This window comes from Halichoerus grypus, chromosome 10 (genome assembly GCF_964656455.1).
Source record: "Halichoerus grypus chromosome 10, mHalGry1.hap1.1, whole genome shotgun sequence".
Taxonomy (NCBI): domain Eukaryota; kingdom Metazoa; phylum Chordata; class Mammalia; order Carnivora; family Phocidae; genus Halichoerus; species Halichoerus grypus.
This window is the reverse complement of record NC_135721.1, coordinates 23,643,358-23,669,309: the sequence shown is the minus strand read 5'-3', so window position 1 is coordinate 23,669,309 and position 25,952 is coordinate 23,643,358. Positions and strand designations below refer to the sequence as shown.

The 25,952-nt window shown below is 42.6% G+C and overlaps 1 protein-coding gene across 1 annotated transcript in view; it reads left to right on the top strand.

Annotated features, from left to right (window-relative positions):
• Positions 1-258: 258 nt before the first annotated feature.
• Positions 259-25,952, top strand: part of ALK (ALK receptor tyrosine kinase) — a 676,339-nt gene continuing 650,645 nt past the window's right edge. The window contains exon 1 of the mRNA XM_078056142.1: positions 259-1,900. Coding sequence (XP_077912268.1) covers positions 1,207-1,900 — 694 coding nt within the window. The 5' untranslated portion in view covers positions 259-1,206. The remainder of the gene's footprint in view (positions 1,901-25,952) is intronic.

Here is a 25,952-nt window from a genome sequence, read left to right as displayed (position 1 = left end):
CTGGAGGAAGGGGAGAGGGGAGAGGGATGGAGGGAGGGCGGGGCGGGCCCTGTGCTTTTCTCAATGAATGCCGAGGCCTCTGCAGATTTGCATAGGATCCTGTCTCGCCGCGCCATTGGTTGGCGGGTGCGAGCAGGGCGGGGCGGGCCTGCGTGAGCCTGGCCGCGGCTCAGAGTTGGCGGTCGAGCTCCGCCCCCGCCGCGGCCCCGCCCCCTCCCGGCGCGAGCTCGCGATTCCGCCAGCTGCAAGTGGCGGGCGCCCAGGCAGATGCGATCCAGCGGCTCCGGGGGCGGCAGCGGAGGTAGCAGCTGGCACATCCCGTCGCTGCTGTCCGGAGGGTCGCACAGCACAGAGGCGCCTTTCGGCCGCCCTCTGCTCAGCCACCCGAAGCCGGGGGGGTGGGGGGCGCGGCTGCCGGTGGGTGAGGAGGGGGCAGCAAGATTTCAGGCTCTCTTGCCCAGAATGCTTTCATTCGGCTGCTGCCGCCGGGGCCGCTTCGGTGCCTGAGAAGTCTGAGCAGACGAGGCGCGGGAGAGCAAGGACGCTGCAAACTTGGCACGGCGGCGGCCTGAGCCTCCGCTTCACAGCGCGGGGGCTCGATTCAAGCCCAGAAGTTCAGCGAGCAGTGCAATCCGCAGACTTCCCGCTGCGGAGGGTTGCAGGAGGGTGCGCGAGAAAGCAACCCCTGCCCCCGGTTTTCCCCTACACTAAAGGAGAGGAGCTCAGAAGCCGAAAGGAGCGCCATCTGTTCCCAGCTGGAAAGTTGCGGAGGATTGGAGGCTGCTGGAGAGCAGACAGACCACAGCTCAAGCCGCGGGGGGCAGGAGAGGACGGACCCCATTGCCGCCTCCCTTCAACCGTAGTAGTTTCTCTTGTTCCGGAGCGCAGCAAGCTACAGACGAAGGCGCGGCGCTCGTCGCGGCGCGCCAGAGGCACAGGGTCCCAGCTGCTGAGCCCGAGGCGCTCAGGGTCTCTTGACACGCCCCTGAGCTTCTAGCCCCATTTTATTGAGACTCCTGCTTGCCTCCTTGCAGTTAGAGGAAAGCGAGAGAATCGAGTGCACGCATAATCCCGCACAGATCAGGTGGAAGGAGCCTTTCAGGACTAAGGACTATTTGGAGACCCTTCTCATTTGAGGGGAAGTGAAGGGCGAGGCTGGATCCCAGAGAGTGGGAAGACTAGTATAAACAGCGCTTCTCTGACGGGATGGGATCCTTAGGGCTCCTAGGGCTGCTCCTGCCGCTGCTTTCAGTGGCAGCCTCGGGCTCAGGGACCGGGACAGAAACCGGGACCGGGACCGGCCAGCTCGTGGGCTCAGCCGCCGTGGGGCCGGCTCTGCAGCCTCGGGAACCGCTCAGCTACTCACGTCTGCAGAGGAAGAGCCTGGCGGTGGACTTTGTGGTGCCCTCGCTCTTCCGCGTCTATGCCCGGGACCTGCTGCTGCCGCCTTCGTCCTCGTCGGAGCCGAGGGCTGGCCAGACGGAGGCGCGCGGCTCGCTGGCTCTAGACTGTGCCCCACTACTTCGGCTGGTGGGGCCACCGCCCGGGGTCTCCTGGACAGAAGGCTTCAGCTCGCCAGCTCCTGCCCAGGCACGGACGCTGACCAGGGTGCTGAAGGGCGGCTCGGTTCGCAAGCTCCGGCGCGCCAAGCAGCTGGTGCTGGAGCTGGGAGAGGAGGCGATCCTTGAGGGCTGCGTCGGGCCCCCAGAGGAGGCGACTGCGGGACTGCTCCAGTTCAACCTCAGCGAGCTGTTCAGCTGGTGGATTCGCCACGGCGAAGGGCGGCTGAGGATCCGCCTGATGCCTGAGAAGAAGGCTTCCGAAGTGGGCAGAGAGGGAAGGCTGTCCGCAGCGATCCGTGCCTCCCAGCCCCGCCTTCTCTTCCAGATCTTGGGGACCGGTGAGCAGCTCCCGCCTGAACATGTCGGGATTTGTATTTTTAGACACATCAATTTGCAGCCACTATCAACTAATTCCTGTTTCCAAAACCCCAGCCTCTCGTTCTTAGCTCTTTTCCTCCTTCCGCAAACCTCCTCCCTCCCATTAGACCATATTTTCTTATTTTTTTCTTGAACACAGTCACTCCCTGAGGGTTTTCCTTTCTCTCCAGCAACCAAGTTGGGAGAAAAGTTTTCTGTTCTTGGCAGAATGCCTTTATCGACTTACATGGGGTTTCAGCCAAAATTGGATGCACTTCTAATGGGGGCCTCTGGGATGGTTGAAATGCCCTTATTACTTTTGTATTCCAAGCTTAGCTCTAGCTCTCAAGACTGTTGTCCATCTTCCCTTCCCCTTGTTCCTCTTCCTGGCCATCACAGATATGGGCAATGTGGTACACTTTCGCAGAGAATGTAGACCTCTTCTTCATCTTGTTGAATCCTACCTAGCTGTCCCTTTCAAATGTTGGCTTACCTAGGGATTGCCTCTTTATTGATTCATTCTGCCCTCTTTCTCCAACCCCAGTGTGCTATCCACTCTCAGCCTCTTGTTTTTCCTCTCAGATGTTGTTGGGAGAGCCCCAGAGGAACTAAGGAACATGGGACAGGAGGGAGATGTGAAGAGAGGGAACAAAGTTGCTAAGATTGTCTCCCTTTGAGGTAGTCACAGTGAAGCCAGGAGAGACAGTAGTTGAATTCCCTTTCTTCTCCTGCCACCCCCCCCCCCCCTTCTAATTCTTAGCTTGAATGTCCGCAGCAGCAGCTCTGGGTAACAGTCTCTGGCAGGCCTGTTTCACTGCAGATCTCTCTGCTGGAGACTCCTGAAATGAGGTTTCTGTTTCATTTACTCTCTCATTTTCTTCTCCTATTCACTGAGTTGGGGGTGTATGTGTAAGCACTTACTTCTAACTCTTCCCATAGTATTCTTTGACTGGAAAACCAGGTGGTTTTGAATGGATGTTTCTCTCCTAAGACCACTGGAGAAAGGCTCAGTGAATAAAATATACCATGTAAATGAATGAGAAAGCACAGAAAAGAAATCATGCCTTTTAAAAGCCTACACTAATTCCATTGAGCAAACCCAGCATCTTTTGTGTCATTCTCATCATCAGAAATAAATGAAATTTTTATGCTCCACTGGTTACTAATGTCTAGTATTAATTGGATGGAGAGCACTGAAAAGAGCCCACTGTAGAACTACAAGTATCTGCCATGCTTGTCCCAGCACACACATATACTCCCACACACACCCAGTACTCTCCTGCAGCGGGGATATTTAGAAGCTGAGGTTCTTCAGTCATTGCGCACGCACACACAAAACATACTGGTATGTGGTCCCCAAGGAAAAAAGAGTCTGGATGCATATTTCAGCATTAGCATTGGTGGCATTGGCACCTAAAATGACCCCTTTGTGTTCAGTGCTGGAATTTTGTTAAGAGGCAGAATTTATAGTAAGAGGCAGGGTCTGATGAGTTTGATGGTGCCTTCTGTGTACTGAGATAGGAGACCAATACTGTTGTCTCACCACAGATACTTTTGTGAAGAACAGCTGTGCTTTAATGTCAGCCTGGCTTCTGTGGTTTATACCTGCAACATTCTCTTCTAGTGCCTAATGTATTTGTAATGGATATAAAAATGACTTCTCTGGGAATGTGGATTTTCTTCTCCTTTCATGTCCATGAGCATCTCTGGAGCTTTCCTGTCACCTCTTGTGACTATAGGCCCAGCAGTCTATATCAGCTACTGTGAGATGTGGGTGACAGATAAAAGGGGTCCTTTCCGTAGCCCCGAACTTGCCTACTATAAACAGGCAGTTTGCGTGAAGTTGTCAGTGGGTGTCTCTGAAGAGTCACATGCTTAGTGCTTTTGAAGAATATACTCTAGTCAAGCTTTAGGTAGGAGTTGAAGCTGCTGAGCAGGGGAGTTTCATGTAGAGAGGAGTGTGCTTCAAGAGCTGTTCTGCTGCTGACAGTAGGGAAGCACTGTGAGCGTCCCAAGTCCTCCCTTAGCATCGTAGTCCATTTGGCAGTTGGACCAAGGCCTTATGCATCATTTGACACATCTAGCAATGCTGTTTTCAGAAAGAGCCAGGATTCTGTCATTAAAAGGCTAGAAATTTTGGCCAAGCGTTTTTCAGCAGCATTGGGATCAAATGATTATTGATGGGATCAAATAAGACACTAAGTGTAACTGGATGAGCTCTCCATGACCTCCAGAGAGACAGACAGTTTATTGAAAAGCACTTCGGGCCTTGTGGTGATCACACTTGGAACAGGCTGGGCTCTCTTGCTCTGAGGCATATGCTGTTTTCAGTTAGGTGGCTGGCCATGCAGGACAAGCCTCTTGCCTTACCACTGCCTCCCCAGCCTCATTCAGATACGGTTTCCACTGCAGACCTTCCCATGGAGGGAGTGGACACACCCTGCTATCTCATGTTTCATGTTTGGGGCAACATATATCATGTGGTTCCATTCACTTTCCTGTATGAAAATTCAAGGTTAGCTTCTCACACTTGGATTGATTTTACTATTTATTGCATTTGAGGAAATGGGTTTATTCTTCTTATATAGACTCGTGTTGTAGAAAAGACATTTAACTCCTCTGTGACCTAGGGTCTTCAAGTATACAAAAGAAAATAGGCAACAACTCAGCTTATTTCTCCCTGCTTCTGCCCAAATGACCAGTGGTCTGGCCTAGAGGGGCACAGGCATGCTAATGGGGCTAATTGTGAGGAGGGGACAGGAGAGGAAGTGTGTTCTGCCTATTCCCCTTGTGGTGAGTGGCCTACAGCCACCCATTTGTCTCAGACTGAAGATAGCTTCCTGAATTTGAACAGGACCGTGAGTAGGGATGTGATCGAAATGGAAACGCACCCAGTCAGGATAAAGCAGTAACTTTGTATTGCTTGTGGTTTGGGATATCTGAGAGGATGAAAGGATGTCTGAGAGGCCTCATAATGCATGACATGCAATGTTTTTTCTTCCTGGGTTGCTTTGAATTCATAAATGGGATCAGTATTTCAAAGTACTCATTCATGGAGAGTAGAAGGGGTAGAAGGGTAGAAAGGCCATTGCTGAGACTGTATGAATTTTGGTGCATCATTCTGGGATAGTCCAAACCTCAGAAAAGATGTCTGCCACATTGCTCACAGCCCCACTTTGTAACCTGTTTTGTGGATGTTTTGACATCTTGCTTCTGCCATCCCCCAGGCAAAGGCCTAGAGGATATTGACTTGTGGGATAGGAGGGCCTGTTTCTCTATAAGCAGCCCCCTCTCACTCCAGGAAAGGGGATATATGACTGGGGATTTTACATGTACTTTGGAGAGGCCTGAGAAACTTACAGTAGAGGTATGCAATACAATACACCTGACCCTTGACCTCACACATCTTTCAGTCTCTCCTGATTTTATTTCTGGAGAGGGCAAAGAGAGCCAAGGAAGATAGAAAGGAAATTAGAGTTCCCAGAAGGGATATCAGTTATTGGAGGTGAATTGGGAGAGTTGGAACTAGTCCAGAGAAGAGCAGAGAGCTGATTTAAGAGTTGAAGGGACTGATTTATGGTGAAAGATGAAAAGAATTAAATATATATGGCTGAGTGAAGTGGCAATGAAGGGAAAACCATGGTAACAATCTACAAATCTCTGAAGAGGGAGAGGCTGTGAAGGAGAGGAGTTATATAGTGTGGCCCATAGAAGTAACAAGATGAGACTTGCAGAAGGAAACTTCAGGGTGGATATCAGGGAAACCTTATTTTCTGAAATTGATATTCCTCTGACTATGGAATGGAATTCCAAAGGAGCAAAGAGTAAGGTGAGATGTGGGTCAGATAAGCCACAGCATTCATAATTAATCAGTTTTATATTTGGAAACGTTGAGAAGCCACAACAGGCAGGAGAGCTGGGATGGGGAACAGCAGCAGGGATCAGGATCTTTCAGGATTCAACTCTCAAGAGACTTTGGATGTTGATGTTTCCAGTAGGAAAAGACAAGAATTGCATATGTATCTTTGAAATTGGATGGGATGTACTTGCAGAGAAGATTGTTAGTGGAAAAAATATTTTGAAATTACTGGGTTTATTTATCTCTGCCCCCAGACTGACACAGAGTATTTCTTTGGGGTGCTGTCTGTCTATCCATTGGGGAGGAGGCCATACCCATAGAGATGCATCTGAGATGCATCTCTAGTATGTGTGTCATCAAGCCATTGGGCAGGGCAGGAGATACCTAGGTCTTGAGAAGATGAGATCAGTTCTAGATTTGGTAGACTGCTACTGGCTACTTGAAAACCCTTTGACATGCTGAGAATATATATATATATGGCTATTAGAGTGATGAAACTCATCTAAATCCATTTGATCTTTTCACAAATTTACAAAAGAAAAAGAAGGAAATCCCATGAGGGGTTTGTGTGCATGGTGTGGGAGGAAGGTGTTACCATTAATAACACTGAATGCTTTTATAAGGAAGTGTGTCTTCTGAAGGACAAGGGCGACTGACCCGCAGGTGGGAGAGGAAGAGAGGGAGAGTTGTGTCAGCAGAAGTGGTAGCCCCTGCCACTCTTAGGATTACTGCCTGATAACCTCACTTTGTGGGAATTTGCCCAGCCTGGTTCATAAAGGACATTTTGCCTTTCTCTATAACCATTACTAATGTCCTCTTACGGTTGTATGGGACTTTGTAATTAATAAAGAACTTTCAGATTTATTATTTTTTCCAATCTTACAGTAGGCAAGGCAAGTATTTTTCTTTTATAAATGGAATAACTGGAATCCAGCTATTTGATAAGACTTTTTTCAAGGTAAAAATTGGTAGGCCTAGAAACCTTCACTTATGTATTGAGAGGTTATGAGATGCTAGATGCTGTGCTAGGTCCTAAGACTACAGATCTTTTTGCCTTCAAATCAGGGCTCTTTTCACTAAAGGAATCATCTCAAGATGCAGATTATAAATAACAAAGACATGTAAATAGATGAAAAGCTTTACATCATCCTTGTCAGAAGGCCACGCAACGAATATTTGGTGTTTGATAGCCATGACTTGGAAAATTCTTTAAAATATTTTATTTTCTTGGGGCGCCTGGGTGGCTCAGTCGGTTGGGCGTCTGCCTTCGGCTCAGGTCATGATCCCAGGGGCCTGGGATCGAGCCCCGCGTCAGGCTCCCTGCTCAGTGGGGAGCCTGCTTCTCCTCCTTCTGCCTCTCTCCCTGCTTGTGCTCTTTCCCTCTCTCTCAAATAAATAAAATCTTAAAAAAAAAAAATATATATATATATTTTATTTTCTTAAAATCTTTGAGCCCCAGTTTCATCATTACCAAAATAGTGATAGTAATAATTCCTATCTCAAGATGTTGTCATGGAAATTAAATTAGAAGATATGTGTAAATCCGTAACCCAATGCCTGACATAATAAAGTGCACCATCAATATGAACCATATGGTTTTTCCTAGCAGCGGCAACACCCCAGTGTCTGGTTGAGCAAGTTGTGTACTCTATAACTCCAAGAATTGCATATACATTTTAGTTTATTTAAATGGTGCCATCTGGAGTTGTGCAGTCCCTATGTGTGGCCACATGTGGTGACCTTAGCAGCAGCAGTTGTAATACTGTGGGCTCCCATGCAACTAACTTCTAATTCCTGAGATAAGAAGTGGGGTCCAGTGGAAATGGGGAGAGTGACCAGGATGATAGTTTTTATTGTCTTACTCAGAAACGTGGATGAGAAGAATTGAGGTGTGGTATTTACTTCATTTCTATTAAGTAGTATCTTCCAAGGTCTTTTGACCTTGGATTTGGTTCAAAGATTCAAGCACTATATTCACAATCCGGTTATTTTTTCTTCTACACAAAGAAAGCAAGCCTTAACTTTATGAAAATAGGAAGTCTAATAACAAAGAAGAACAACATAGAAGCATTAGAGAACAGTAGTTCTCAGATGGTGGATCTTTCTTAACTGAGAGCAATGTGTGTAGTTCAAGCCCCTCAGTGCCTAGAGAGGTGCTGGGCCACTGACCTCTGGTAATTTGTTATTATTAGCTGGAGCTGTGCCCTTTCCTTACATTTCTGGCTTCCCCATTCATTGTCAAGTGGAAGGCAGGAGAAAGATGGAAGGTGCCAACTGGTTGATGGACATGAGCCCAGTAAGAGCAATTAGACCTTTGAGATTCTGTGGAGACACATAGCCCAGGGACTTGAGTCCTCAGGAATGTGGCTCAACCTAAAAGAGGCTGTTAAGCATCCACATAGCATTTTATAGGTAGTATTTTTTATGAGCCATGGCTGAGCCGTTGCTTTCAAAAGATGCACATGGACATTATTTCTGCTTGGGAGTAGAAGGAGAATAGGGTATTTTTGTGAGGATGGTTATAGGTCCAGAGGTTATGTGACAAGAGCTGCGAATAAACTTATCAAAGAGCCCTAGGGGTGTCTTCTTTCTTAGAGCCATTGTGTTGTCCTCCAGTCTAGGATGTGGCCAGTGTTTCTTAACCTAGTGATGACCTGGGATATTCATATGGGCCAAGGTGTGAGGAAGGAGCAGTTTAAAAGAGTGTTGGCCTGGTAGGGAGGTAGGGAGGGGGTGGGAGGTATCTTAGTACCCTTCTTGCTGAGCCAGATTTCTCAAAACAACTTTTTTTTTTTTTTTAATTCAGTAAATTTTGTGATGAACTTTCCAGCTGGGCTGTTATGAGCTTGGGTCCTTTCCCAGGAAAATTCTCTCAGATTCACTTGGTGAACATAGGCATTCCAGAATGTGGGAAGTCCCAGAACTGGGCAGGAGGAGAGCTCTGTTGGGGCAGATGCATCCAACCACTTGGTTAATTAAGAGTCTCTGTGTCTTGGACATTATTTTTGTAATTACATAACAATAGGTGCATGGAGAGGTAGGCAGTGAGAATTCCCTGGAGTAAGGAAAAGGCTAAAGGGAAGATCTGAAAATAAAAACAAAGAAAATCCAAGCAAGCTTGGAGGAAATCAGGCAACTAGCCAGAGGAAATCAAAAGGAAACTTTAAACCATTGACTCTGTTTTTCCTCTTATTTATCTTTTATTCGGTTTTCATCGGAATATGGTTCATGAGGGTGGGCATGGGCAGGTCTCCTTTATAGATCCTTTCCACATTTTCAGCCCAGGTAATTAAAGTAAGTGTTCTGTGGTGGAGGGAACACTAGATTAAGAGCTAGAAGACTTAGATTCTATTATGATACTGGCCTTTTATTAGCTTTGACATCTTGTGCAACTTCCTTAAACTTGTTGAGCCTCTGGGGCTTTTTCCTAAAGGAGAAAATACAGAACTTGTCTTGAGTACCTCATGGAGTCTTTGTGAGCATTATATAAAATAACCTACTTGGAAGATTCTAGTCTGGATTATTCAGAAATAAATATATAAGGCTATAGAAGGATGAATGTGTACAAGATCATAAAAAGTGCTGAGATTCTACTTTATCAATTCATAATTTCAACCAACCCTTGGCATTAGGGAGCAGCTCCCAGATTTTGAGGCAGGTGTTGGGCTTCATTTAAGAGCTCAGTAGCCCTGAAAAGGGCATTTATGTGGCCACTTTCCACGGTTTCTCAAAATGAGGTCCTTTCATTGAAGTAATTTTGCTCAATTCCAGACTTTTCTGGAAATGAATCTCTGGTTGTGGGACATAAGAACTTGCATTTTAACATCAGAATATTATTTTTTTAATTGAGTGATGACAAATACAATGAAGTACATTGAATGTATTTATCTCATGTATAGCTTGATTATAATTCACATATGCAGCTTCCATATAATCACCACCCAGATAAAGATTCAGAACATTTCTAGCATCCCAGGAAGTTCCTGTTTAAGCCATTGTGTGGACATATGTTGTCAGTTGTCTTAAATTGATTTTGGAATTGCTGAATTATATGGGAAGTGTATGTTTAACTTTATAAGGAATTGACAAACTGTTTTTACAAGCAGTTATACCACTTTATACTCCCACCAGTAATGTATGAGAATCCTTGAGAATACTTGATATTGTCAGCTTGTGGTGGTATGTTGTTGTGGTTTTAATGTATACTTCGTTTTGTGTTGGTTATCTAATATTGCATAGGAAATTAGCTAAAAAATTAGTGGTTCAAAATAGTAATAACAATTTATCTTTTATAGTTCCTATGAGTTAGGAATTTGGGAATAGCTTGACTAGGTGTTTTTTTGCTTGGAGTCTCCCGTGAAATAGCAGTCAGATGTCAGCCAAGGATGCAGCCATCTTAAATCCTGACTGGAGCTGCAGGATCTACTTGCATGGTACCTTGCTCACAAGGCTAGTAAACTGATGCCGGCTAGTGGTGAGAGGTCCCATTGCTTCTCCAGGTATTCCTGTCTATAGGGCTGCTGGAGCATCCTTGTAACCTGGTGTCTGGCTTCCCTGAGAGTGAGCATCCATTGAGATAATATGATCTTTTTTGGGGGTAAATATTATGAATCACAGTGTTTGATTTTCAAATGTTGAATTAGCTTCATATTCTCAGAATAAACCCCACATGGTCATGATGTATTATCTTTTTATGTATTGCTGGATCAGCTCACTAATACCTCGTTGACAATTTCTGCATCTGTGTTCAGGAAGATTATTGGTCTGTAGTTTTCTTGTCTCTGACAGGCTTTAGGGTGTGGGTAATGCTGGGTTCATAAAATGAGTTGTGAAATGCTTCCTCTTCTATTTTTCCTGGAAGAGAATTGTAATTTTTTCTTTCTTGAATTTTTGTTTAATAGAATTTGCCAGTGAGGACTTCTTGGCCTGGTATAGTCATTGTTGGAAAGTTTTAAATTACTAATTATATTTATTTAATAATAATGATTATAGGATTATTCAGATTATCTATTTCTTTTTGAATGAACTTTAGTAGTTTGTATCTGTCAGAAAATTGGTTCATTTCATCTATATTGCTGAATTAATGCAAGTTAAATTATTCATAATATCCCCCTCTAATTTTTTATGTCTGTAATGTCAGTAGTGATGTCCCCTCTTTCATACATGATATTGGTAATTTACATCATCTCTCTCTTTTCTTTGTGGTCATTCTGGCTAGAAGCTTTCCAATTTTATTGACTTTAAAAAAAAATTTTTTTTTGCGATACTGATTTCTTCTGTTATCATTATATATTTCATTTTCATTGATTTCTGCTCTTATTTTATTATCTTTTCTTCATTTGCCTTAGGTTTAAATTGTTCTTCCCGTTTCTAGTTTCTTAGGGTGAAAACTTAGATCATTGATTTGAGACCTTTATCCTTTTTCTATTATAAGTATGTAATGGAAAAATTCTCTCTAATAACTCGGTTTAGCAACATCATATAAATTTTAATATGTTGTAATGAAATTTACTTTCTATTCAATTAAAATACTTAAAAATTTTCCATTTGGTGTTCTTTTCACTCATGGTTTTATACGTGTTTTTTATTTCTGAATATTTGGGGATTTCCCAGATATCTTTCTCTTACTGATTTCTAGTTTAATTCTGATATAGTCTGAGAACATACTTGGTTTGATTTTAGTTATTTAAAATTTGTTCAGGTTTGTTTTATGCCTCAGAATATGGTGTATCTTGCTGAATGTTCCATGTTCCACACTTCAAAAGAACATTTTCTGTTATTATTTGGTGGGGTATTCAGTCGATGTCAGTTAGATCAATTTGGCTAATAGAGTTGTTCAGATCTTTTGTATCCTTACTTATTTTTTTCTGTTTGCTATTTGCATTACCAATAGAGGATTCCTAAAGTCTCCAAGTTTTGTTTTATCTACTTCTTTTAATTCTATCATTTTTTATTTCATGTATTTTTATTATGTTCAATTAGCCAACATATAATACATCAGTAGTTTTTGATGTAGTGTTCAGTGATTCATTAGTTGAGTATAACACCCAGTGCTCACCATCACATGTGCACTCCTTAATACCTATCACTCGGTTATCCCATCCCCCCACCGCCCTCCCTTCTGTGACCCTCGGTTTGTTTCCTGGAGTCCAGAGTCTTTCATGGTTTGTCTCCCTGTCTGATTTCTTCCCCTTCAGTTTTCCCTCCCCTTGTGGTCCTCCGTGCTATTCCTTATGTTTCACATGAGTGAAACCATATGATAATTGTCTTTCACTGCTTGACTTATTTCACTTAGTATAATCCCCTCCAGTTCCATCCATGTCAATGCAAATGGTGGGTATTCATCCTTTCTGATGGCTGAGTAATATTCCATTGTATATATGAACCACATCTTCTTTATCCATTCATCTGTTGAAGGGCATCTCAGCTCCTTCCACAGTTTGGCTACTGCAATGAACATTGGGGTTCATGTGCCCCTTCTTTTCACTACATCTGTATCTTTGGGGTAAATACCTAGGGGTGCAATTGCTGGGTCGTAGGGTAGCTCTGTTTTTAACACCTTGAGGAACCTCCATACTGTTTTCCGGAGTAGCTGTACCGGCTTGCATTCCTACCAACAGTGTAAGAGGGTTCCCCTTTCTCCACATCCTCGCCAACACTTGTTGTTTCCTGCCTTGTTAATTTTTGCCTTTCTAACTGGTGTAAGGTGGTATCTCATTGTGGTTTTGATTTGTATTTCCCTGATGGCTTTCATGTGTTAATTTTTGCCATTCTAACTGGTGTAAGGTGGTATCTCATTGTGGTTTTGATTTGTATTTCCCTGATGGCTTTCATGTGTCTGTTAGCCATTTGTATGTCTTCTTTGGAGAAGTGTCTGCTCATGTCTTCTCCCCATTTTTTGACTGGATTATTTGTTTTTTGAGTTTTGAGTTTGAGAAGTTCTTTATTAGGTGCCTACACATTTAGGATTGACTCATTTCTTGATGATTTGACTCCTTATATTATTGTGTAATATGTCTTTTTATCCCTGGTGGTATTCATATTTTGAAATTTATTTTGATTGATATTAATATAGCCTCTTAGGTTTCTTTTGATTATTGCTTATGTGGTATCTGTTCCATCCTCTTACTTTTAATTTATATCTTTATATTTACAGTGAGTTCCTTATAGAAAACATATTGTTGGATATTGTGTGATTTTTAAAAATTTAATCTTATAGTCTTTGTCTTTCATTTGGTCTTTTAGGCCACTTGTACTTAATGTTATATTTGATATGGTTGGATTTAGATGTATCATTTTGTTTTTGTTTGTTTGTTTCCCTGTTTTTGGTTCTTCTGTTTTTCCTTTCTTGATATCTTTTAGGTTATTTGAATATTTTTTAGTATTTCAGTTTTAATTTATCTATTGGTTTTTTGGCTTTATCTTTGTATTATTATTTTAGTGGTTGCTCTAGACATTACACATATATGTTATATTTGTATATATATGTATGTTATAGTTATATAAATGTATATATATATATATACACCTACATATCATATATATTTATATGTAAACTCTAGCAGTCTACTTCAAGTTAACATTTTAGTACTTCAAGTAAAATATAGACCCTTATAATCATATAGGTCCCTTTACCCTCCACCTTTGTTATAGTTGTTCTATGTGCTATATCTACATAATTAAAAACTCTGCGAGTGTGTATGTATATATATATATATACACACACACACACACACACACACATACATAGCTTTTGGCAGTTATACATATTTTACATAATTTAAGAGGAGAAAACTAGTCCTTTATATTTACCCAGATACATAACATTTTTCTTACTCTTCCTTGTTTTCTGAAGTTCCAGTTTCCCTATTTAATCATTTTCCTAAAGAACTCCCTTTTTCATTTCTTTTAGAGCATTTCTGCTGGTAACAAATTAGCTTAGTTTTCCTTTATCTGAGAATGTCCTTATTTCACCTTTATTTCTGAATTGTGGGTTGACAAGTCTTTTCTTTTTACACTTTAAGAACTCTGTTCCTCTGTCCTTCATAGTTTCTGATGAGCATTCTGCCATTAAATTGTTCTTCCCTATATGTAGCTGTTTTCAAGATTTTTCCTTTGTCTTTAGTTTTCAGAAGTTTGATAATTTGACTATTTGATTATGATGAATCTGTGCATGGTTTGCCGTCTGTTGAGATTCTTGAATCTATAAGTTTACATCTTTTATGAAATCTGGTTAGTTTTCAGCCATTATTTCCTCATTTTTTTTGCATTAATACCTTTCTCCCCTCCTCTGGGACTCCAGTTGCACAACTTTTAGATCTTTTGCTACTGTCTCACATTCTCTCAAAACTCTTCTAATTTCTTTTTTCAACTTTTTTCTCTCTGTTCTGCAGATTGGACAGGTTCTGAGATCTATCTTTGAGTTTACTGACTCTTCTTCTGTTTTCATTTTGCTATAATTTTTATTTTATTTTTAATTTATTTTTATTATGTTAATCACCATACATTACATCATTAGTTTTTTTTTTTTAAGATTTTATTTATTTATTTGAGAGAGAATGAGATAGAGAGAGAGCATGAGAGGGGGGAGGGTCAGAGAGAGAAGCAGACTCCCTGCTGAGCAAGGAGCCCGATGCGGGACTCGATCCCAGGACTCCAGGATCATGACCTGAGCTGAAGGCAGTCGCTTAACCAACTGAGCCACCCAGGCGCCCCACATCATTAGTTTTTGATGTAGTGTTCCATGATTCATTATTTGCGTATAACACCCAGTGCTCCGTGCAGAACGTGCCCTCTTTAATACCCATCACCAGGCTAACCCATCCTCCCATCCCCATCCCCTCTAGAACCCTCAGTTTGTTTGTCAGAGTCCATCGTCTCTCATGGTTCATCTCCCCTTCCGATTTCCCCCCCTTCATTCTTCCCCTCCAGCTATCTTCTTCTTCTTTTTTTTTTTAACATATAATGTATTATTTGTTTCAGAGGTACAGATCTGTGATTCAACAGTCGTGCACAATTCACAGCGCTCACCATAGCACATACCCTCCCCAGTGTCTATCACCCAGCCACCCCATCCTTCCCACCCTCCACCACTTTGCTATAATTTTTAATATTAGATGTTGTATTTTTCAGTTAAAATTTTCTATTTTTTTATTTTTATTTTTTAAAGATTTTATTTGAGAGAGAGAGAGCATGAGCAGGGGGGAGGGGCAGAGGGAGAAGCAGACTCCCTGCTGAGCAGTGAGCCCAATGTGGGGCTCGATCCCAGGACACTGGGACCATGACCTGAGCCGACGGCTAATGCTTAACTGACTGAGCCACCCAGGTGCCCCAAATTTTCCGTTTTTAAAAATAATTTCTATTTCCCTACTTAGAACTACCTTTTCATCAATTTTCCAGAATGTTTACTTTTCCCTCTGGGAACACAGTTATAACAGATAGCTTCTTTAAAGTCTTTGATCACTTCAACATCTGGATTGTCTTGTTATTGGCATTTGTTGATTATCTTTACCTTTACAAATTGGCCAAATAATAATTATGGCTGAATAATATTTCATTGCATGTCTGGACCACATTTTCTTTATGCATTCATCAGTCAGTGGACATTTGGGCTTTCTCCATAGTTATTCAGCCATCAAAAAGAATGAAGTCTTGCCATTTGCAATGATATGAATGGAGCTAGAGTGTATTATGCTAAGTGAGATAAGTCAGTCAGAGAAAGACAAATACCATATGATCTCACTCACATGTGGAATTTAAGAAACAGAACCGATGAACATATGGGAAGGGGGGAAAAGAAAAAAAGGCGAGAAGTAAACAAGCCATAAGTGGCTCTTAACTATAGAGAACAAACTGAGGGTTGTTGGAGAGAGGTGGGCATGGGATGGGCTAGATGGGTATTAAGGAGGGCACTTGTGATGAGCACTGGGTGTTGTATGTAAGTGATGAATCACTGAATTCTACTACTGAAACCAATATTGCACTGTATGGTAACTAACAAAATTTAAATAAAAAAACCCAATTGGTCATCTGTTTTATTTTGTTTTGCTATTGTATATTGAGTAATTTTACATCATATCCATGATGGAGCATCATGTTGTTTGGTCTGAGACCTGGGTGTATTTTTTTTTTTTTAAGATTTTATTTATTAATTTGACAGAGAGACAGTGAGAGAGGGAACACAAGCAGGGGGAGTGGGAGAGGGAGAAGCAGGCTCCCTGCTGAGCAGGGAGCCCGATGCGGGGCTCGATCCCAGGACTCTGGGATCATGACCTGAGCCGAAGGCAGACGCTTAACGACTGAGCCACCCAGGTGCCCACCTGGGTGTATTTTAGATCTCAGTTTTTTTCTTAAAGACTTTATTATGCTGCTTTGAGTCTGTCCATACATGTGTGCTCAGAGATGAGCTGGGCCCTAGGCCAGTTTCTTCACAGAATTAGCATATTTCTGTCTCTCCCGTCTGGAATTCTCCTTAAGCTCAGTTTTACCTATCTGTACTGCTTCTGCATAGTGTGTGCAATGGGGGCTGTCCTCGGGCAAAATAGAGAGATAAAAGAAACAAATCAGGGATTCTGTCCATACTCTGGCCTGAAGTGCCCCCTTTTCCCAAGTCCCTGTCCTGAAAGATGTGGTTTCTAGTAGGTTCTCTAGTAGAGTTGTGGCTACTGACATTGCTAGCCACACTGACTCTGCTGAGAGCTCACTATCATGAGATGAGCAGGAGTAAAAAGGAAGAAAAAACAAAGAAATAGAGATTTCCCTCCATACTCTCTGGATCACAAGGCTCCTTCTCCTGGCCAGAAAGAAGAGATTTCTGTGGCCATTTTACCTGTACCATCACCCCAGCTTAGCTGGGTGCCCACATTTGGTTCACAGATGCAAGAGAAAAGAGGTAAAAACAGAAAAGTTACCTCCATATGGATTGCTTTCCCAGATTTTGACTCTCTTCCTCAATATTCCTGGTTTTATTTATTTTTCAGAGTCCCTTAATAGTTGTTTTTTGTATTTTGTCCAGAGTTCTTCGTTGTAAGTAGGAGGATAAATAGAATTTAGTGGGCTTACTCCATCATGCTGCACTGGAAGTCCCTCATTCCTTTTTGGAATCAGAGTTTCCGTCAACAGTATTTTTCTTTCATTCCCTCTTTCCCATGTCAGGGTGTGCTAAATGCTTCCAGGCAGAAAATCAGGACAGTGCTAGGGCCTACCACTTTTATTTTCCTTCTCTCCTGTGCTACTGATGATCCCATGAAAACAGTTTTTTCATATATTTTGTCCAGTTTTACAGCTGTTTATTACTTTATCATGGCTGAGAGCCTATAAAATGAACTTTGAGATCACGGCCATGTTGGCTTATCTCCAGATACACCGTCTAGATTTGTGTGAGAGGTGCTCACCAAGCAGAAATTAAACAAGGGAATCCTCTGTAGGAGTATCTATAAATTTGGACTTTTGCCTGAAGAAATGCTTATTTATTGGTTCACCTATTTCTTGTTTGTTTGTTTTACATTGAGTGCTTACCAAGTTGAATTGAGTACAGTCTCTTTCTCCCAGGAGTTCACAAACTAGCTGGGAGAGAAAAGGCAAACAAGGCGTGCTAATAAGTAACTCCAGGGAATGGCAGCACTTGATGCTGAAGAAAGGATGCAGATGGTTATAGTGGTTCAGGGGAAGCTTGGAGATGTCAGCTCCAGCTGGGGCGATTAGAGATAGTTTTGTTCTGTTCCTCCAGATCTCAAAAACCATTCCCTGAAAGGCTGATGAATTCTCCTTGCTCAGTGCATGGTAGGAGGTGTGAAGTTCCTCTAAGACAGGAAATTATAGCTCTGGAATTTTAGAAAGAATAAGTTTATTGCCTTTTGGCAGGGGGTCAGGTCAAAGGATATCTGCTGAGAATGATGGTTTTTCTTTTGGCAGAAATGAGTTAGAAAAAACTTCCAGAAGGAGGTGATTTGAGAAACTGGGTCTTGGGGGGAGTATAGAATTAGAGAAAAGAAAAGGGCAAAAGACCTTATAAATTAGGGCGATAGCATAAAATAACAGCCAGAGGAGGAACAGAGAGAGACAGACAGACACTGTGTGTGTGTGTGTGTGTGTGTGTGTGTGTGTGTGTGTGTAACAAAGTAGGACTAGCCAGAGCAGAGAAGCCTAAGGAATCCTGGGGGTTGAGAGGCTGGGTGCTGAGTCAGGTAATCTGAGTTAGAGGGAGGTCTGGCTTATTGAATCAGGAATTTACATTTGATGCTGAAGAAATCAAAAAGTATTTAGTTTTTGAGTAGGGGAATGCATGTTGACTGCAGATTCTTCAAGAAATGTTGTTTGGTTGTGGGTCTCGGTCCTGGACTACACAGACAGTTGCATTGGAGCCTTGAGAGGCTGTTGTACTGGCTCAGGAGTGAGGGACTCGGAGATGGGCCAAAAGATGCCCAGATATAAGGGGAACAAGAAGAAAGGAGTCAAAGGTCCAAGGGTTTGACCTGGGGGCCTCGCAGACTGGTGGTGTTACTGAAAAGAAGATAGTTGGGAAGAACATCTGGTTTGGCGGGGGGGAGTACCTGACAGATGACTGTTTCGTGGGTCTCCATCTGAAGATCAGGTTATCTGGAATGCATGTGAAGGTAGGAAACAGAAGCAGGGACAGGTAAGAGGTCCAGGTGGAAGATATGGATGTGGGAACTGTTTATATGGACCTGGTGGTTTACTTCTTGTGAACAGATGCATTTTCCTGGGGAAGAAGAAAGAGGAAGAAAGTCACACCTTGGATTTAGGAAAGTTCATAATTTGACAATGGAATGGAGTCAATGACATTACTAGAAAGAACTTATAAGAAGGAAGAGAGGCCACTGGATTGCGGTGTCATGGAAGCTAAGGGAGATGGATGTTCCAAAGATGGAGTGGAAAGGCCTTGTGTTTGTCCCAGAGCCTTCTGGAGAGCAGGTAGAGGTAGAAGGAAGTTTATCAGGGGTGCTGAAGAAATCACAGCAAAATGTACTTATGTAGTTGTTCGGTTTGTGAAAGGAAGAAGAGAAGACCAAGAGAATGAAAAGTCAATGATGTTAGAAGGTTTAACAGAACGGGGAAAAGATGTGTGAAGGATGAACGTTCTTAATAAAATCAGGAGGGAAACCGCTGCAGAGAAAGGAGGTTTAAGGAACAGCAAGGGAAGGGGTAATTGCGTAGCAAGAGCACTCACTCTAGGCAGTGTGGACTCTTCTCCCAGATTTGGATGCATTCCATCCAGGCTGTGGCTGCTTCTTAAAATAGAGTTTTTGCTGCCTTATCCTTTTAAGTCGTTCTGGGAGGCAGGGAATCACTATTTTATGAGGCTGCCCAGTGCTTGCTGGACAGAACTGTTGGGAAAATATTGGATAGTGGCTACATTCTACTCTGTAACTTAATACTAGTAACAACTACGACTGAACAGTTTTACATAGATTACTCTATTTACTCTAACATGGCAAGGTTGATTTTAGTATTACTCCCATTTCCAGATACGTTGAGGCTCAGAGAGGTTAAGTAACCGGCTGTGGTCACATAGCTAGTAAGAGAAGGATCTAGTATTCGAGTCCCAGTCTGTTTAAGTGTGCACCTGTTATCTCTAGGTCTTCCTGCTCCTGCTTGTGGTTGTCATTCTGCCTCCATGTATTGTCTGTTCTCCAACATGAGGGCCCTTCAGGTATATGAGGTCAGCTATCCCACATACCCTGGATAATTTCCTTTGTCTCCTCTTCTTTCTCTTTTTCCTCCTCTTTCTTGCTTTCACTCTCTTTCTTTTTTTTTTTAATTGTTAATTCAACAGGTGGTTATTGAGGAGTTTCCGTGTGTCAATCACTGGGCTAGGTGCTGCGCAGACAGCATTGAACAAAACACACCAGCGCTTTGCCCTCACGGGGTTTACAGATTGGCGAGGCAGGCGTATTAAATGTGCAAATGAACACATAAATCTACAATAAGAAACAGTGAGGAGTGCTGTGAAGGAACGGGGCATCTCTACTCCCCCCCGCCGCCCCCTTGGCACCCTTTCTCATAAACTCTGATTTTCAGAGGCCTCGCCATCCTTCCTTCTTTCCTCCGGACTCCTCTCCTTTTAAGGGGTGGACTTCAAACGAGGCCAGGTTTCCACCACTGTGGTCTGATCTTGGAGCCCAGTGAGGATCTTCACAGAGAAACCTTGTGTTATTGCAGCTTCGAGGTAGGAATGGGCAGAACCACAGGCAGGAGGGACTAGAGAGAAAGAACACCTCTCCCTCTTCTGAGATAAGAAGACAGATGTGCAGAGGGCCAGGCAGAGGCAAAGGACAAGGATGGAGAGCCCAGAAGTAGGGCCAGATGGTCTCTAACCATTCCATGAAGTGTGACCTGAGGTCATGCTAAATAGATCACCACGCCATGCAATCCCTTCCATTCCACAAATCCTGCCTTTCCTTTCATGCTCCAGCCCCTCTTGTTACCCACACCTCCCCTCCCTCCCCTCTCCCCTTTCCTCTGCTCCCTGCTCCTTCACTCCTTCTCTTCTTTCTTCCTTTCTTTTCTCCTTTCTCTTCTTTTTTCCTCTCCTCTACTCTCCCCTTTTCTTTTTCTCTCCCTCCCCTTTCCTTCCTTCCTTCCTCCATCCCTCCCTCCCTCCCTCCCTCCCTTCCTTCCTTCCTTCCTTCCATGCTTCCTCTTAGTATCAGTCTCAATATAATTGGAAGAATCTAGTTGGAGAAAAATGTCAAAAAGTACAAATGCAGATTTAGTATATCTGACCTTTTTTCTTTTCAAAACAATAAATGCCAAATAGTTTAAAATGACAGCCAGGATGGTTAGAGATTATTTATGTGCTTAAATATTTAGGGAAGAAATGTAGTTCAAATTTAAGTGTAATTTATGTGAAGATTCTGACTGGTGAGAGTCCTAAGTGCTTTTAAGGAACCAGTATAAGCAGTGATGTTTACATTTCAGACAACAGAAAATGTGAAAAATCAGAATAGAATGAAGCGGCAAATGATCCCTAATAGGTAATGAGAACATTTGATAACATCAAGGAAGTATTTTGCAACACACAATTGTGTTTGGGTTTTTCATATGGTGTGGTGGCATCCCAGAGAAAGACCCACAATCCACATGTCCTCTCCTTTGATGAAATACAAGATATTTTATATATGCAGGTTTACCTGTATCACTTACCTATTTTACTGAAGACATTTTATTGTTAAAACAGAAGGAGGGAGAATTATCTTGCTCCAGCTGTGTAAATCCTGATAGAAGTATAATCCTCCAGCCTGGAGTGTAATTCTGTACTGAGTCTCATACTCAATTATCATCAGAAGCAGCAGTGTCCTTTACAGAGTGGAGGCTCCTGAAAGGTTTTTTGTTTTTTTTTTTTTTTTATAAAGAACTGTGAACATCAGTTAACCCATTTACTTCTGAAAAGAGAACAACATTGCATTGTGTTAAGAAAATAGACTGTGGATTTTGCTCTCGGTTTGGTGCCCAGCTCCAGAACTTTACTATAGTTACAAAATCTTAAGGTACTAAGACAATAACTTAATTTTCCTGCTCATCTATAAGGTAGAGGTTATTATAGCACTTGCTTTATAGGGTTCTTAGGAGGAGTAAATGGGATAATTAAAAAAAGTTTAGTATAGCACCTGGCATATGGTTAAAGCACTGAAAATATTATCCATTATCTTCAATTTTATTATTGTTGTTTTATTAATAAAGGGGCTTCCCCTGATTTTTTTTTTTTAAAGATTTTATTTATTTACTTGACAGAGAGAGACACAGCGAGAGAGGGAACACAAGCAGGGGGAGCGAGAGAGGGAGAAGCAGGCTTCCCGCAGAGCGGGGAGCCCGATGCGGGGCTCGATCCCAGGACCCTGGGATCATGACCTGAGCTGAAGGCAGACGCTTAACGACTGAGCCACCCAGGTGCCCCCCCCGATTTTTTTTTTTTTTTTGTGGCTTCCTTTCCATGTCATCTTTGCTGAAATCTATACTCAAAATTAGAGTTTATCTTGTAGAAAATACAATTAAACAAATGAAAGGCCCCCAAAAAACCTTTACGTATTATGGACAAAAGCAGCCTATTTGCTCAGAGCTAAAATCATCAGAAAGTCAGTGCCATCCCATTGTGCATTGCCTAAGAATTCCACATGGAAATAGCAAATCTTTTATTTATTTATTTTTTAATGTCAAAGAATTTTAATTAAGTCGTAAAGATTTCTAAACCCTTAAGATACTCATTATAAGATCTTTTACTGTCATAGCAGGAAAAGTCCTTATTTCAATAATTAACTATGAAGTTTGAAAAACTATAATGTCAGTTGAGGCATGGAAGGAGGGAAGAGACTTCTGGACTAGGAATTGTGGGATTAGGTTTTCATCTTAGGATGTGCTGAGTTCTCCTGTTTGAACCTGGGCCAGTCACCTAAGCTTTCTGAGTCTTAGTTTCTGTCATATGAAATAAGTGAGTTCTAATCTCTACTCTCCCTTTCATATTAAAATTGTGTGATTATAACCTATTTCCAGGCCTGGTGCTGAAGCTTTACTGGGAAGATGCTATTTCTATGAACAGATGCAGGGTCAGTTAGAATTTCACACAGCAGTAATAAGAAATGATAACCTTCTCTGATTCTTACACATTTGGTAACTAGCGGATGATGACAAGAGCTGTTTACTTCTAACCGATATGCCTTAGAGACTATGATAAGATTAAAGAAATTTATTTTCATTTCTACCCAAAAGGAAAAGCCAAGTTATATTGGTTCTTTTCTGGATATATAGTGAACTCACCTAAGATGCTCTGTTCTGGTTTTCTGTTCTAATTATTACAGCTAGTCAGGGACCAATTGTGTGGACAGAGGTGATAGATAGATAGATAGATAGATAGACCGATAAATTCTTATCTACCTACTTACCCACATACATGAAAACTATACTCCCTCTTCCTTATTTGGGTAGAGTTTAGGTTAGGGGTGGGATATTGTGATATGGGAGTACTTGACTCATCTATCTCAGTGTGAGGGACATAGGGGGTACTCAGTAAATACTTGTTGAATCAACGAAGAAAGGAATAAGGAACGAGGAATAAAAATATGATATATGAAAATGGCTGCAGGACAAGCTCTTTCAATCTTTAATAACCACCTGCCGCAGTGAACACAACGTGCCTTACAAGTTCACTTGCTCACTTCTTAATGGCTCATTGACTCTTTCCTTAACTTCAATTCTCCATCCAACAAATAATCATAGAGACCTGTTTTGTGTTCAGAACTTTGTAAAATTATAAACCACAATAATTACAAAATGTGATTCCTGACTTTAAAGAACTTATAAGACAAGAAATATGGATTTGGAGTCAAAAGTTGGGGATTCAGGACTTGACCCCAGCATCAGTTGGCTTCATGATCTTCATTTAAACGGTCTTGAGTCCTGCTGACATGCAGGGGATGATTCCAACCTCAAGAATTGTTGAGAGGATCAAATAAGATTATATAGGTAGAATAGTGCTCTGTAAAATTGAAAGCACTATAAGCATTACACCAGCTATTAGAAATAATACAAGAGGGTGTGGGCTTAAAGTCTAAGTGTACTGAGGCAAAGAACACTGAGTAGGGGTGATGAGTATGGACTTCCTGATGAAACTGAGCCTTCATGCGTCCTGGAGGATGAGTAGGGTTTGGATAATCAAGATGAGAGGAGAGCATTCCAGACAGGGAGCATGGAGCATGGAGTGAGGGGTGCCAAACTCAGTCTGATTAAATCAACTAGTCTTCCTGGAGTACCTGATGTGAACGTCATGCTCTGCTGGGACTTCTCTGGAGAAGAGATTTTGTGTTGGAAGGTACAGTTGGATGGGCAGGATGGGATCCGGACATGACAGGAGGGCCTTGGAGAATATGCAAGAGTATTTAATCTTCTCGTAGGAAGAACCAGGCAACTGTCAACAGGTCTCATCTGAATTTTAGGACGATGAAACTGGTAGAGGTGTGCAGTTCAGATTAGAATGTGGGGACTGGAGTTGGTCATCTGGGGTGCAGTGCGGGGGATGGTTTGGAAAGTAGGATGGCAGAGAGAAGGATGACTGCAGAGAAACTTCACAGATCCTGTTGTCAGAGGCAGAAGAGGGATGAATCCAAGTTATTCTGGAACTTTCTGCCAGCAAGATTAGAGTATCTTTGATAGAAACGAAGAATTGGGGAAGGAAAGCTTTGGGGAGGGAGAGTTGAGTTCCACTTGCACATGGGAAGCTGAGATAATAGCTGGCTCTAGGCAGCAACATCCTGTAGGCAATTGGAAATGTGGGACTAGAACTCCTATAAGAACTCAGGGCCAGGCATGGAGATTTGGGAATCATCAGCACAGAGACTTCTCATAAATTATGCACTTTGCTTAGAACTTAATTTCATGTTTTTCAGAAGATAAGAGAAATGAAAAGCTTGCTGAATTATGGATTATGCAACTGTATTAAAAGCAATTCTCTCTTTCCCCCTCCCATCCGCCTCCCTGGTGATTTTGGTGTTCTGTTCTTCCCTCCAATTCACCCCCCCCAAATACTTTATAAACTGAGGGGCACAATGATGTCTCTTTCTGTCAGATCAGAAGATTGTCAGTGAAGAGATTAAGGTGATCGGGAAGGTTCACCAGAAGATATAGTGATCCTCTTGGCACCCTCTCCAGTCCTTCGGAGATCAGAGGGGTAGAAGGTTTCTCTAGAGGAAAGCGACCATTTATATTTATAGGAGGAAATGTTTAAAGAGCTAAATTCTCAGTTCCCTGGACAGCTCCGTTGTTTGATTTACAGCTTTTCTTAAGTAAAGCACTGATTCTCACCAAGAGACGAGCTGCGTGGCAGATAATGTGATCAGTGAAGTAGGGCTTTCAGAGCTGGTGGATGGGCTTGAAGCTGGGACTCCTTTGCTGACACCGAGCTTTCATTAGTGGTTTGAACTTAGCACAAACGGCAGGTGCGGCTCTCAGAAGTCGAATTTTCTTTAGTCTAATCCTCTTCTTCCTCCCCTTCAAAGGGAAAATTTCCCCAGCAATTTACGTAGACGTTCTCAAGCATTATTACCTGGCACAGGGTATCAGACTTGACTTTAGATGAGGTAGTGATGGGGGGGGGGGACAGTTGGAGAAATAAGATGCAGGTGCTCACATTTATTGACCATTTATTATATGCTAGGCACTTTACAAACATTCTCTCATTAACCTTTACAGCCACAAAAGATGGGTATTTTAATCTCTTTCACAAATGAGACTCCTGGGGGTTATGTGACGTTGCCAGATCATAAGATGAGTAAGCGGCTGAACTGGGATTTCGTTCCCCGAACTGGGATTAGGTTTCTAAGCCTGAAGGTTCCCTCTTTGTTCCAAGCTGTGCTTCCTTCCAATCCCTCGTAGAAGGAGAAAAATTATTTTTAAGAAAGACACTTGACTATAATTTTCCAGAAGCCTGTGGAGGAGGAAGGGAATCCAGTAATGCTCATCTCCATGTCCTCCTGAGCTGTCATTCATGTCCCTTGTCCCTTTTTCCTTCCTGCCTGCTCTTCTGCTTTTTCGCCGCCTATCATTGTGGGAAGCCCCCTTCTCTTCTCATACCTTTCTCTTGGGGTGTGCAGGTTAAAGGGATGAGGCAGTGTGAGGAGGCAGTCCAGCACCCAGTCTTTCGTCTTTCAGGGCATCCTGTGCCCTTACTATTGACCTTCTGTGGAGCCTGGCTAAAGGCAGGTGGATATACAGCGTGGCTGCATTATAACTGCTGATTTTCATTTTGACTGTGGACAGACTTTGAGAGAAGTACCTACTCTGTACAAGGCACCACGCTGGTGCTAGAAAAAATTACTTTGAAGTGACTAAATTGGAATTTCCTTAGAATTAAGGAAAAAAATTGTGCTACTGTTTTACATATTTAAGAACAATGGGCCAAGGAGAAAGGAGTGGGGAAGAAGGGAGGGGCAGGCAGCAACTTCGCTTAGAGGCTAACAAGTTCCTGGGGATGAAAGACAAGGACAGCTTGATGTGTGGCCCTGGCCACCGGTCCTGCTACAGGACGCGGCCACTGCTCGGTCCATTGGCCCTCGTGGGTCCAGGCTTTCTATTTGGCAGCCTGTTCCCACTGACATCCTTCAAGTGGTCCTCCATGCAGACTCGCTAATCGCCTCGCCTTTTTCTCCTGCTCTGCAGTCTAATCC